Genomic DNA, 13,425 nt, shown 5'->3' with positions numbered 1-13,425 from the left:
ACAATGCCAGTCTGATACTTAATTATAATTAACCAGGAGGCAGATGAAATTACAGGCGTCTACTGCCCAGGCTTTGTAGTAGTTGGTATTCCACTTTCTTTTTGTTTCTGTTGCTGGTTATCTATCTACCCCCTGTCAAACTTGAATATCCCTTGAAAGAACAGAACGACAATGTTGTGAAAAGATACAGATGGATATATGGCATCTATTTATGTGCCAATATTGAAGTATACCACCAGCAGATCTGTACTGTGGCAAGAGCTGCTGGAAGTGTATCTGCCTTTCTGATCACACCACTTGTCTTAAATTCCACTGTCATCTGAACCGCACATGGAGTGTCTCAGCAAATTTGATGACTTGGACGTTGGGCTGATTTCCAAGTCTACTCCCTTGTCCCGAAGGGTCCCATGGAGATACAACACCTTCCGTATTTACGTTTCAGAACGTGCAGGTTGGCTGCAAGTATGCCAACAAAAAACAAAACCCGCGGGACACCAACCGAACCGGTCTCAAAAAGAATGGCTAACGCACGAGATATCGGCGAGCAAGTTCAATTCCGCGGCGAGCGAAAAGCCACGCGGGATTTAGAATTAAACCGGGCAAAAAAGTATGATTTAAAAACTCCCGCGTGGGCTGCAATAAGACTTGATTTGGCACTTTAAAAAGGGGGAAAGGAAAAAAAAAAAAGGCGCGTGGGTGGGTAAGGGTGGAGGGAGAGCTGGAAACTAATTTTAAGTCCAATTGACCTCTAAATGCAATCAGTACGTGTGTGGGTTACACGGGTCATTAGCAGCGCACCAACATAAACAGCACCAGCTCAACATGTCCTGTGTGTGTACGATGCCAGGTGGTGTACATGTCCTGTGTGTGTACGATGCCAGGTGGTGTACATGTCCTATGTGTGTACGATGGTGGTGGTGGTGGTGGTGGTCTGGTTTAACGCATCATTACAGTTTTCTTTTTCTTGTTGTTGTTGCATCCGTTGAAAACGCGGATCGGTTTCTTTTCTCTCTCTCTCTCCCCCCCCACCCCTCACTCCCCAATTTTGTTTTCAAAAAAAATAATTGAAACGAGAGAGAGAGAGAAAATAACAAATGCAGACAGACTGAAAGCGGATTCCAAAACCTGACCGCCCCCCCCCCCCCCCCCCACCACCACCACCCCCCACCCTCCTTCCTCCCTGATCTCCTTTTATCCACAAGAATAAATAAAAACAAGTCAACGCTTCTGTTTGCCCCCACACCCCACACCCCCCACCCCACTCCATCTCCAATCCCCAAAAATAAAACCCTCAAAACAAAACCATCGGAAGCCATGAAAACTAAATTAAAATCAAACACACACCCCCTCCCTCCCTCCCTCCCCCCAACACACACAGATGCTTTGATTATCACAAAAGTTACACCCTTCAAAACAATATATATATAGATATAGATATACATATTAAAATAAAGCATTGCATATATATGTGTGTGTGTGTGTGTTGGGGATGGGGTTGGGTTGGGGTTGAGAGGGGGGGAAGGAAAACCCCAACAAAACAAACAACGCGGAAACTTTTCTCAACGGGGAATAAGACAAGTTCCCTCGACCCGAAAAAGCGCCGCCGCCGCCGCCGCTCCTCTCCTCTCCTCTCCCCTCTCCCCCTCCTCCAACACACAAACCTGCAGGGCCTAGTCCAGGCTGCGGACCGTCTTCACCGAATATCAGTGTAAAGTCAAATTCGTCATTGCCGTAGTTTACAGCACTCATCGGGTGACCAGTTTCCCTTCCCCCTTTTCCGCTACTTTCTGACTAAGTTCATAACCGAAACGGCCCGAAAAGTGTCCGCCAACTTTTTTTTTCTTCTTCTTCTTCGCGGCCGCCGCCGCCGCTGTCGTCGTCGTGTTGTTATTGGTTGTTGTTGTTGTGGCGGTGGTGGCGGCGGCTGTGGCTGTCGGGTGTCAAACCGTCGCTGTGTTTTTTGATACCCCTTAACTAACCCAACCCCCTCCTCCTCCTCCTCTTCTTCTTCTTCTTCTTCTCCCCGTCCTCTCGCTTCTCTCAAACTTTGCGAAGTGACATCCTACAGCGAGCGCTGCCCTCTCTCCCTCTCCTCTCTCTCACTGACTGACTCTGACTGACTGACTAGCGCCACCGCCGCTCTCCGCGCCGCTCCTCTCCGCGCATGCGCTGCTTCCCCGTCATCTTCTCTCCTCTTCCCCCCCCCACACCACCAACGGCTTTTGAGTCGCGCGCACGTCTCCTCCCTCCCTCGGTCTCCCTACGTCATCCTCTCCAGGGCAACCGACCCCCTCCAAACGCGCAGGCGCGGGTCTCTCCCCTCTCTCTCTCTCTCACCCACGCACCCGCCCAGTGCAGTGCTTTCTGGGAGTTGTAGTTTACTGGCGGCTGCAGGACCTCACATAAGTCGTATCAGTTGGGACCAGACATTTAATTGGACTCCTGCAGAGTACGAGTTAATAATCCTTGCATTTTGATATAGCGCTTTTCACGTCGGGAGGACGTCCCAAAGCGCTTCACAGAACACACTGTAAAGTGAATTGACTGTATATATTTGTGGGCGAACGCGGCAGCCGATTGCGCACAGCAATGTCCCACAAACGGTCGTGGATTGAAAATGACCAATTTAATTATTGTTTTTGGTTTTGGAGGGATTATTATTAGGCTCTGTGTGGAGTAAGGAAACTTGCCCAAGGTTTCGCCCTCTGCCTGGAATTGAACTCAGGTCTCTCACTTGCAAAGCGAGTGCTCTAACCACTGAGCTACAGGACTCCACAAGTTGTGTCAAACTTGCAGAGAAGTCTCAACTCGAACAGGACGTAGGCAGATTTATGGCGTGGCTGATTGCACGATTTGGTCTGGTCAGACGTTATACGAGTATTGACGTACTGCGAGGGTCCGGGAAATTATCTTCGCATTTGACGCCTTGAATGTCTCAAAAAAACACAGGATTTCACGCGGAAGCCAATTTGCGCCCAGTAACGTCCCACAAACAGCTACGCGGGGACATGACCAGTTTTATTTTGGGGGCATTGTTGGCCAGGACATTGAGATAAATTCCATTAATAGACAAGCAGGATTTTCAGTACCTCCCCCCACCCCCAGCATAGATCCCCCACTGGAACAACAGCGCCTTGTGATGTCCTCCCGCAATGAAAGGTCCTATATAAATGTAATTTGTTGTTGCTGTTGTTGTATGTACTAAATTCCCTACTCTTGCCCATACCCTTTTGGATTGTGTCTCCTCACACACTAATGCAATCCCCTTTTAAATGTTATTTCTGGTCATCTTGGCTCCCAAATGTCTTCAGATTAGTGTTTCTCAAAGTTTTATTCAAATCTCTTACAGATCATGTCCTTGGTCTCATAAAAAACAAAATATGCGATATCTTGCTACAAATATCTACAGAGGGTTTTTGGAAACGCACTACAAAAGCAATGAGCTCAGGTGTACTTGATGTTTCAGAGCTCCAACTCATCGGGGTTCTGAAACAAGAACAGAGGGAGCTGGGAAAACTCAGCAGGTCAGGCAGCATCTATGGAGAAAGGAAAGTGAGTCAACGTTTCGGGTCCACGACCCTTCGTCCATGACCCGAAACGTTGACTCACTTTCCTTTCTCCATAGATGCTGCCTAACCTGCTGAGTTTTCCCAGCTCTCTCTGTTTTTGTTTCAGATTCCAGAATCTGCAGTATTTTGTGTTTTGTTCATCGGGGTTCTGGTTGCTTGAGCAACACAAGAAAGCTGAGTAAAAAAAGGAAGTGAAGCAACAAGGCAGGATAAGCAACAATATGACAAACAAAGCAGAAAATTACTGCAGTATCTTGGTTTAGGCAGAACTGTGCTTTTATGTTTAGTACGCGGCGAATGAAGGAAGACAAACAATAATAATGATCCTTATATTTTATATAATGCCTCTTACACCAGGACACTTCACAGGACCTAACATATTATTTTTCAAACATTGTTCTTCTTCAATAATCCTGAGAACGGCACTTAACACATCAGTACAGTATTTCCCCCAAACCAATTTTCCTAAACTATCGGAGAGAGGAGACTTTCAAGCTTCCTGTGTGAACTGAATTTTAATGCAAGTAGTACAGGTGAATCAACAATGTTGTCATTCACTGCAATGCTATCCTTTCATTAAACCAGTGCCCTACAGTTGGACATAAAGACACATTCGCTTACTATGTGACAGAGACTGTACGATTACTGTCAAGCTGCTTACAACAAATATTCTATTCCACACTTCATGGTTGGTGAAATCATCCACAGGATGTTGGTCACAGATTCGCCTCATAGCCAAATGGAAATGGGCCTTTATCAACTAGAGAAATAAAGGAATGAGCTCATAGAATTCTAGCAATCAATGTAAAAGAGCATCTAAAATGAAGGTGTATTACAGAAAATTTTTCACACTAACTGAACAAACAGAGAACTGTAGTGCACTGGATCTGAAATAATCGTGAATACTATTAATGGGAGCTGGAGGAGGAAAGTTAATTGACTTTGTCTTTCATCCCCCGCCCAATCTCTCACCTTCACTTGGTCCATTTTCAATTCCTCCTTTCCCTTTCTAAATGTTTCCCTTGCAGGTAATGAGCTTTCTATCAATATCTATTGGAAACCCAATGCTTACCACAGCACCTTGGAGTATCCTTTTTTACTCTTCTGATAAATGATATATGGATTGTTTCAAAACATTCAGTAAGAAATATCATGTAAATTTTCATAAATTCATCTATGATAGGCCTATCAACATAAGATCAAAGTCCCAAATATGGCGTCTGAACAGACAACTTCTGACTCAGACATGAGAGTGCTATCTATTGAACCAGGCTGGCACTTTGCACCGTATAGTAATGTTAACAGCAAATCCGATGAGTGTGTTGAAATGGTTGACTGATGTGATAAGGCATCATATCATGTGGAGTCCTGTAGCTCAGTGGTTAGAGCACTCGCTTTGCAAGCGAGACACCTGGGTTCAATTCCAGGCAGAGCGAAACCTTGGGCAAGTTTCCTTACTCCACACCCCTAATAATAATCCCTCCAAAACAAAACAATAATAAATTGGTCATTTTCAATCCACGACTGTTTGTGAGACATTGCTGTGCGCAATTGGCTGCCGCATTTCGCCCACAAATATACGGTCAATTCACTTTACAGTCTATTCTGTGAAGCGCTTTGAGACGTCGAGAAGACGTGAAAAGCGCTGTATCAAATGCAAGGGTTATTATTATTATATTATATCAATTACAACAACTGTTACTATTACGTACGCCTACATAGTGTCTATTAATCGTTGGTACCATTCTGTAATCTTAACTCTTTTTGCATAATATTTGGAGAAAGAGTTTCACTCACCATGAAGGCTTCCCCAAACAATCAATCAACTAGAAAGAATTAGTATCAACTTTGTAATTCCCTTTGCTAAATAAGTTGATTGATTAGTAAGTGCTGATGACATTGTTGGAGAAATTGCTGATCTCTGAATAAAACAAAATGTTGGAAATGCACAGCTGATCCGTTAGCATCTGAAAGAGAAAAAAACGGTAATATTTTGGCGAGGACCTTTCATCAGTACGCTGAAGCACCATTGTATGAGGGAAGTACATTAACAGATGCACAACTGCACCCAAGATTAATTAGTGATGGTATCAATTCAGTTTGCTTATGTTGTTGGGATCAGCGAATCCTCTAAGCAATCACTCCCAATAATGTCGCCGGGGACTTGCTGTTTAAATAGTGACATTCAAAAAGACATCAATAGAAATAGAGATAAAAATCACACAGGTGTTCACATTGGTTAGAGTTTGGTTTTAACCCTTAAAGCAATGTGAGCAGATGTTGTTTCTCACTGTATGTACGGAAAACATCTTAATATCTCTGCTGGAGACACTTGTGAATACAGTAACGTGATTACATTTTGTGTGCAGTGTTAAGGAAACCAATCAATTTAGGAACAGTTTCTATTTGACTCAGGGCTTTGTAAATGTTAAATGTTTTATGTGAATTATGATTTCATTAGAACATCCACTCTCTTGAGCTTCTAACTCTTTCAATTCACATTTGCAGCACAATTCCCAAAAGGAGTAAGTAATTTATAACATAACATTATTTTTTGACTATAACTTCCTATTTAAATGCTGCACAGATCCTAGATTCCAAGGCAACACTACCTTTGTTCCTTTTCTTTAGGGGCAAACTTTTTTCCTGTGGCATGGCTTTAATGGCTGGTGTCTCCTATGCCAGTGTCTTTGTGAATGTTTAATAATAAAAATAATTTTTGTTATAGTTTAAAGTGATGTGCCGTGTGTACTTTTTTGGTGAATCCAGCAGCTAATTTGAACATAGCAATGTCCCACAAACAGCCATCACTATGATAATTTCCCTTCGGTTTTTGAATAGTGCCATAGGATGATGCAGACAAGGACCTTGGTTTAACGTCTCTTCCAAAGGACAGCACCTCCGACAATAAGGCACACCACCAGCGCCCTGTTGGAATGTCAGCTTAGACTATAATTGGTTCCAAGTCCCACATGGGGTTTGAACCCAGAACCTTCTGACTCAGAGATGAGAATGCTATCAACTGAGCTCCGGCTATTTTACCTTAGAATCGTGATTCCCTTAAATGGTTGGAGAGGAAGCATTGAGACTGTTGGATACAAACTAAGGCACAAATGTGGAAAATTCTGAAATCATTAGCAATACCACAGAGAAAGACCAACGAAAGCTACAAATCAGGAGGGGAACTTGGAGAAGCAGATGAATGGTTAGCACTTTATATTTTATGAAAAGCTTAATACAAAGTAATGATTGAAAGGAACAATAAAAGAAATAAACAGGAAACAGCTGTAATAGTCAATTACTAATGCTCTTCCTAACTCAATTCTAATTTACCTTCATAAATGACGATATTTCCTTCCTTATAAAAGCAATGTCAATCTCAGACCATGTTTCTCATATGTAACCGATACAAACTCACAGTTCTCTAGTTTTCCCTTAGGAATAATCAATATCCATCCAATGTTATCACATCTCTCAATGTGTATTCAAGCTGTTGCACTTTCATTCTCAATTTAAACAATATACGGGTTAATGAAGGGAAAAGTACACCCAAGGCTCAAATTCCTGATTGCAACCCAGTGGCCTCTCAGTGTGTGTGGAGGAAAGGATTTGACCATAAAGTTAACAGATTAACTGCTGTATTTGCCTATATAACAACTTTCATCATCGGTGAGGGAGACTTCAGCCATTCTGCCCCCTCTCTGTGGAACTCCATCCTGGAACTCCAAGTCCCTCTCCCTTGGTCTTCTCCCTCCCCACTTTCAAACCTCACCTGAAAACGTATCGCTTTGACCACGCTTTCAGTCAACTTCCCCTTCCCGTTTTCCACTCCTTCAGCATAGGGTCTCTGTCAGCTATGGTAAAGAGCCCTTTGAAATGCCCTCCTGACATGAAAAGTGCTACTGTATACAAACGTAAATCGTCGTCGTTGATCTCGGTTGGAAAGTTACGGCAGTCATTTTCTAATGATGACAGTGCTCCTTTAAGAGCACTGTGACCCAAAGTGGGTTAAAACACATATGACGAATAACTGAAACAAACGTAGGACTAGAAAGGAAAGCAATTAAAGTAAATGTGCAAAGCAGATGTGCTAAAAGAGATAAAGAAAAGAGAGGGATGCAATATTATGTCACAGCTAAGAAGTGATTAACGGTTTATTTTCAACGTCAGGTAAATCACAAGCTAATTGAACTGAATATTAGGCTAATCACGGGGTCATTCATATCTAAAATAGACATACAGAACTGCTTTCCTGGTATATTCAGGCTAACTATAACCGTCTGAGATGAATTATCTCAGCAATGTTTGTAGCATTAAAGAATTATTGCGACATAAAGCTAAATGGTACCGAGAGGTGCAATTTCCCTGGAATCTACTTCAGATTATTTCTCAGTAAATCTAGTAATGACATCACAAACCCCCTTAATGCCCTTCCGTGGACGTCACACGGCGGAGCAGCCAGCTGTCACTTTACCACAAGAATACGCACAGGACTAAAGGCCTTAAAAACCCCAGCAGAAAGTGTTTTAAAAATAACTTCATCCAATATATTTTTATTGACATTCTCTAAAAGGAGAGCGGCATCAACAGAAAGACCACAATGAACAAACATTAGAGTGGATGACTGTTAGCAGTGATGATAGCAATAATAATCTTCGCATCTTCCACGTCAGGAGGATGCCTCAAAGCGCTTCACAGGATTCACTGTTAAATGCAGTGACTACGCCATTTGTTAGGCAAACGCAGCAGCCAATTTGAACACAGCAAACAGTTATTAAGTGAATGACCAATTTTATTTGGGGGATCGTTGGCTAGGAGACTTGGAAGAAACTCTCCTCTCTTTTCAAATATGATGTGATCTTTAATGTCCATCTGAACAGGAAGATGGAACTTCAGTTTAATGTCTCATTCAATTCTAAATGCCAACAATGCAGTGCATCCATCCTCAGCACTGTATTGGACTGTCAGCCTGGACTGTGAGTTCAAAGACCCAATGTGGTGCTTGAACGCACAACCTTCTGACTTAGTGGTGAGAGTGGTACCAACGAAGCCATGCTAAATCAAATCGCTTTGCTCACACAGGTTTCCAAATCCAGGAACCACGGATCAAAATAATAAGGCGACATAACATGTGAAAGAGTCCAACATTCATTATTGCGGCTGACAGTTTATGACATGATCTAATCTTGACTAGATTACAGGTTTATAAATCACTCTCTACAGTGTAACATTCTTTGTGTATATTTTGTAATAAAATGGCAGGAGGTTTTTTGTGTTTTGGAATTCAATGATAAGAAATCAAACAGAATAACTATGCTACATTGTTTATCCAAAGGATGTTTATCCAAAAAGTTTATCCAAATGCAACAACAAGATTACATTTGTGTAGCGTCTTTCACGTCGGGAGGACGTTCCAAAGCCTTGATAATATAGTTATTAAATAATATAGTTAGTAAAGATATGTCATTTATTGTTACAAAGATATTTTGTTACGTTCAATATAATTTTACAGAATCTTCAGATTCATTTTTGGACTGGACAAACACAAGTTCCCTTTAAACAGCTTTATAACTTAATTGCACATTGTTAAGACAAAACAAATTGCATGCTATTTTTGGCTCCACTGGCTTTTGCTACAGTACAAAGCAGAAATGAAACCCATCCCCATCATCACAGCTTGGCTATAATCATATTAAGCATTTAAAAACCTGGAAGTAAAACCAATGACCCTGATAAGAAATCACTTTATAATACTAATAGCAGTATTGAACTGATGAGAAAAGGCATCTTCAGCTAAAAGCACTCGCAGCTTGCAGAGAATTGTTTGCTGACGCAAGCAAAGATTTAGTTTTATGCTACACAAGTAAAAATTCCATTACAAGCTGTTACATTGGGGGAGCTGTAACGTGGGGTGGGGGATACCAGTCCAGACCCTAAGAGAGAGACAGAATGAGACACACACACACTCATAGACAGAGGAGACACACATTCTCAGAGAGAGAGAGAGAAACTTAAACACACACGAAGAGAGAGACACACATACACACAGAGACGCTCATAAACACACACACATTTAGAAGAGACACACAGCCCGTTTGGGCCTACGCAGGTGTCCTCTGCCATCCACCCCACCTGCCCCTGCCAAATGGGCCACCCTTAAAGTGAAAAAATGTAGGTTGGCATTAAAATGAACCTCAATAGTACCAATCAACTCTCTGCAATTTTCCATAGTTCATAAAATTTCCCCGCAATTTTCCGCATTTCCCCCTTCAAATTTCCCCTCCATTTTTGGTAAATATTTCCGCACTTTTCTATTGGCCCGGTTCATGACCTGGGCCGATAGAACATAGCGGAAATAATTGACAAAAATGTTGTGGAGAATCGCTGGGAGGTATTTAAGAATAAGGGCTGACAAGTTGGCGAAGCAGACCTGGGAGGAACAACTCCCAATGGCTGGCAAAGCCTTTGTGCATCAGTTATCTCCTGAATACAGCTGCTCTGCCTGAAGCCAGAAACATCACCTTGGTGCCTCGAATTATTTCATAGCAAGGAGTTATAGTTGCTGTCAATTTATCAGCAACAGACAAAGCACTTGGAATCACATGGGACCTTCCAAATCTGGGGTATTAATTGGCATAGCTCAGACATGATTTCCCCATTGAGCTTGACTCTCCCTCGATATTTGCTCCTCTGCTGCATTTAGATAGTTTATTCCAGGGCTGTGAACCCTTTCTCTGGCTGGCCCTGCTGTTTTTGTATGTCCACAATTTGGCACTGATTTGTACCACATGGCAGTTCAGTTTACTCCAGTATCAATAATAAACCCAGTTTCACATCTAATTTATCTGCAATTGGCAGCCAATTGCGCACAGCAGTCGCACAAACAGTCGTGGATTGAGTGGCTAAATTATTATTTTCTTGAGTGGTTATTATCCCTGGAAAAATGAATCGCCAATCGAATAACGCCCGGGTCCCGACTTACTGCTAGGTAAACAGAGGCGTGTGGAATAAGGAAACTTGCCCAACATTTTGTCCTGCCGGGAATCAAACCCAGGTCTCTTGCTTGTGAGGCGAGCGTTCTAACCACTGAGTTTAGGAAGAACTAACACTAATGAAGAGAACCTGCCAAACAGTCAATTACAACAACTTGCACTTATGTAGCATCCTTCACATAGGATACGTCTTGGAGTAATTCACAGGGACAGTGTTGGATACCGAGCAAGATGAAAGGACACTGTGGGTGAGAACAAAGAGACAAATTTTTAAATAGGATTTAACGACAAATAGAGAGGGGGCAACAAAGAGGGGCAGAGGGAGGGAGTGCCAGAGGGTGGGGGGGCCAGCCTCCCTATACCCCTCTTTATTACCCCCTCTCTATCTTTGGACTAATGTTTGTCTGGAGGATTGTTGACCAGGACATTGTGAGCAACTCCCTTCACTTTTTGAATAGATTCATGGATCTTTAATGCCCTCCTGAACAGGCAGAAGGGCCCAATTTAATGTCTCATCTGAAGGACCTCACCTCTGATGATGCAGCACTCAACCAGATCTTAGATACAACACCAAATTGTAATAAGATGTAAAACAGATAACAGTTGGAAAACAAATATTTCTAAAGAGTTGTATCCATAATTATCAGCTCTATTGGAATTTTAAACATGCTCTGCTGAATAGGTCATCTGAAATGCATTTACTTTTGAATAATAAAAAGCCTTACATTTTACATAATCCTTTTCATGTTTCAATAGAAAGCGCCTCACATAATATGCTGTAAAGCGTAATGTCTGTGTATTGTACAAGTAAAGGGATATATTGTTTTCTTTACTTTCCAATCATTTTAAGTGCCCTTTAGGCCGGGCTGCACACAGAAGTCAAATTCCTGGAGTCACATGAAACTTTCGGCTCAGAACCTGTGTTCCATTTAGCTTGGCTGAGACTTCACCCACCACTGGGTGGAATTCACCATCAAAATCTCTTTGCCTTACTGCCTCACTTCCTGGCTTCAAAACACTTTCAAAAGCATAAGTCCTTGAATGTGCCTGTCATCAGTGTCCCTCCTTGATACTCACAATTATATCCGTCAAGTGTTTCGAGATGTTTACTTTACCAGAAAGGCTTTCTTTACGATTGCTTCCCTATCCCAATCTACTGATGTATTGTGATCTCAATTTTCTCTGCTCTAAATGGAAGCATTTCTCAAGCATTCCTTGTGGTTTTAAAATGCAAGGAACTGTAGAAATAAAGGTCATTTTTTTCCTGATAAAATTGTGGCAAGCTGTACGTTTGTGAATGTCACATTTACAAAGGGGCACAACAGGCTGAATGAAGTCAGAGAAATGACAACATACTCCAAGACTTCAGTCTTACTGTGGATGAAATTTTCTTTCCATTCAAGATGGTGAAAATCAGACTAAATTAAAAATTTCCATTTAGCTGAAAACTACAGAGTCTGAAGTGAATCCAACTGTTGGAATGCACGGTGGAAAGTCAACAAAGCAGGCTGCATAATTCTGAAATACTGAGCATGGAGAAAATGCACACAATCACCCTACCTATAGGTCCTTCGCTGGTGTAAATCTAGAAAGTTACAAGATTTACAGACTTACTACAATCTACAAATTGAGATATTTTTCTTTCTTGGCCAAAATAGTACCATCTGCGCACAAACATCACACATTTTAAGTTATAAAATCAAACCAGAAAAAGAGCAATGCCCTATTCTCACTGTATCATGTGATGCAGAGATCATACAAGAGAGTTTGCTTTAATTAACGTTAATGTGTTGTTGGGAGGATCTAATAAGCGCTACTCATGAGTGTCATGAAATTTTTTAAAAATGCTGTTGTTTGCAATATTGAGGCCCCCCAATTTTAATACCATGAGGCCCAATTTAATAGTTGCAGTTCATATAGTGTAGAACTTGACTTGTTCAGTGAAAACAATTATTTCCACTATTATATAAACCTTTTAGGTTTCTTTGCCTGCTGGAAACTGCTAAGCGAGAGGGCAGATCACGTACTCCTCACTCTTTATGAGCTGTACGAGATCAACTTCAATCTTTTCCCATCTTGCTCCCTCTTTGCAACAGAAGCCCCTCTGCTTCCAGTTGAAATCGGGGTAGCCATCGTGCGGTTAAATCAGAGCATTGGGCTCCACTCACAGATGAATATTACTACTAATAATAATTCTTGCATTTGATATAGCGCCTTATCATGTCTTCGAGACGTCTGTGTTTCACAGAATATACTATAAAGTGAATTGACTATATTTTGTGTGCGAAACGCTGGCCAATTGGTTGAGATACTGCATTGGCTACTGGTGCCTATGGAACCCCACTCCCAGCAAGTCAGCTTGTTCAGCAAGCGAAAGGAATTAAGACAAAGTAAAAATTAATAAAGTGAAATGGTGGAGAAAAATATCTCCACCACTTACTCACAGTACTGTGGCATTTTACGCCAGAAAATGCTTTATAGTACAGGTTTGGGACATAAATACTGCCTTGTCCAGTGCAAAGTTGCTACCCAAGCAGAATGTCTTCCAAGATTCTTGGATTTCTACCAGAAAGGCAGATATAGGAATGCTTCCCAAACTCTTACGTCTTACGGGATTTCACGGTCACCTACAAAATGCTGGCAACTGCTGAAATTCCAACATGACATCTGTGGAAATGTATGCTCTGCGTAGCATCTTGTGGAGCACACAGTGAGCAATCAGTTAAAAAAAAAACTTGGCAGCATTGGACAATTCCCAAAGACTGCAGGAGGATGTGGAACAAATTAAATATGGTGACCACATGCCTCAAGAACAAGGGAGAGTGACCGAAGGCAGAAAAACAATAAAGCGACTCAAAGAAAGA

At 41.9% G+C, this 13,425-nt stretch overlaps 1 protein-coding gene across 2 annotated transcripts in view; it reads right to left on the bottom strand.

The window, feature by feature from the left end:
• nfatc3a (nuclear factor of activated T cells 3a) overlaps positions 1-1,882 on the bottom strand; it is a 54,935-nt gene extending 53,053 nt beyond the window's left edge. For both annotated transcript variants that reach the window (XM_007889496.2, XM_007889497.2), the window contains exon 1: positions 1,662-1,882. In XM_007889496.2, the coding sequence (XP_007887687.1) occupies positions 1,662-1,749 (88 nt within the window). In that variant the 5' untranslated portion in view covers positions 1,750-1,882. The remainder of the gene's footprint in view (positions 1-1,661) is intronic.
• Between the last annotated feature and the right edge of the window lie 11,543 nt (positions 1,883-13,425).

Source organism: Callorhinchus milii, unplaced genomic scaffold (assembly GCF_018977255.1).
Source record: "Callorhinchus milii isolate IMCB2004 unplaced genomic scaffold, IMCB_Cmil_1.0 Scaffold14, whole genome shotgun sequence".
Lineage (NCBI taxonomy): Eukaryota > Metazoa > Chordata > Chondrichthyes > Chimaeriformes > Callorhinchidae > Callorhinchus > Callorhinchus milii.
This window is presented reverse-complemented; position numbering and strand designations above follow the sequence as displayed.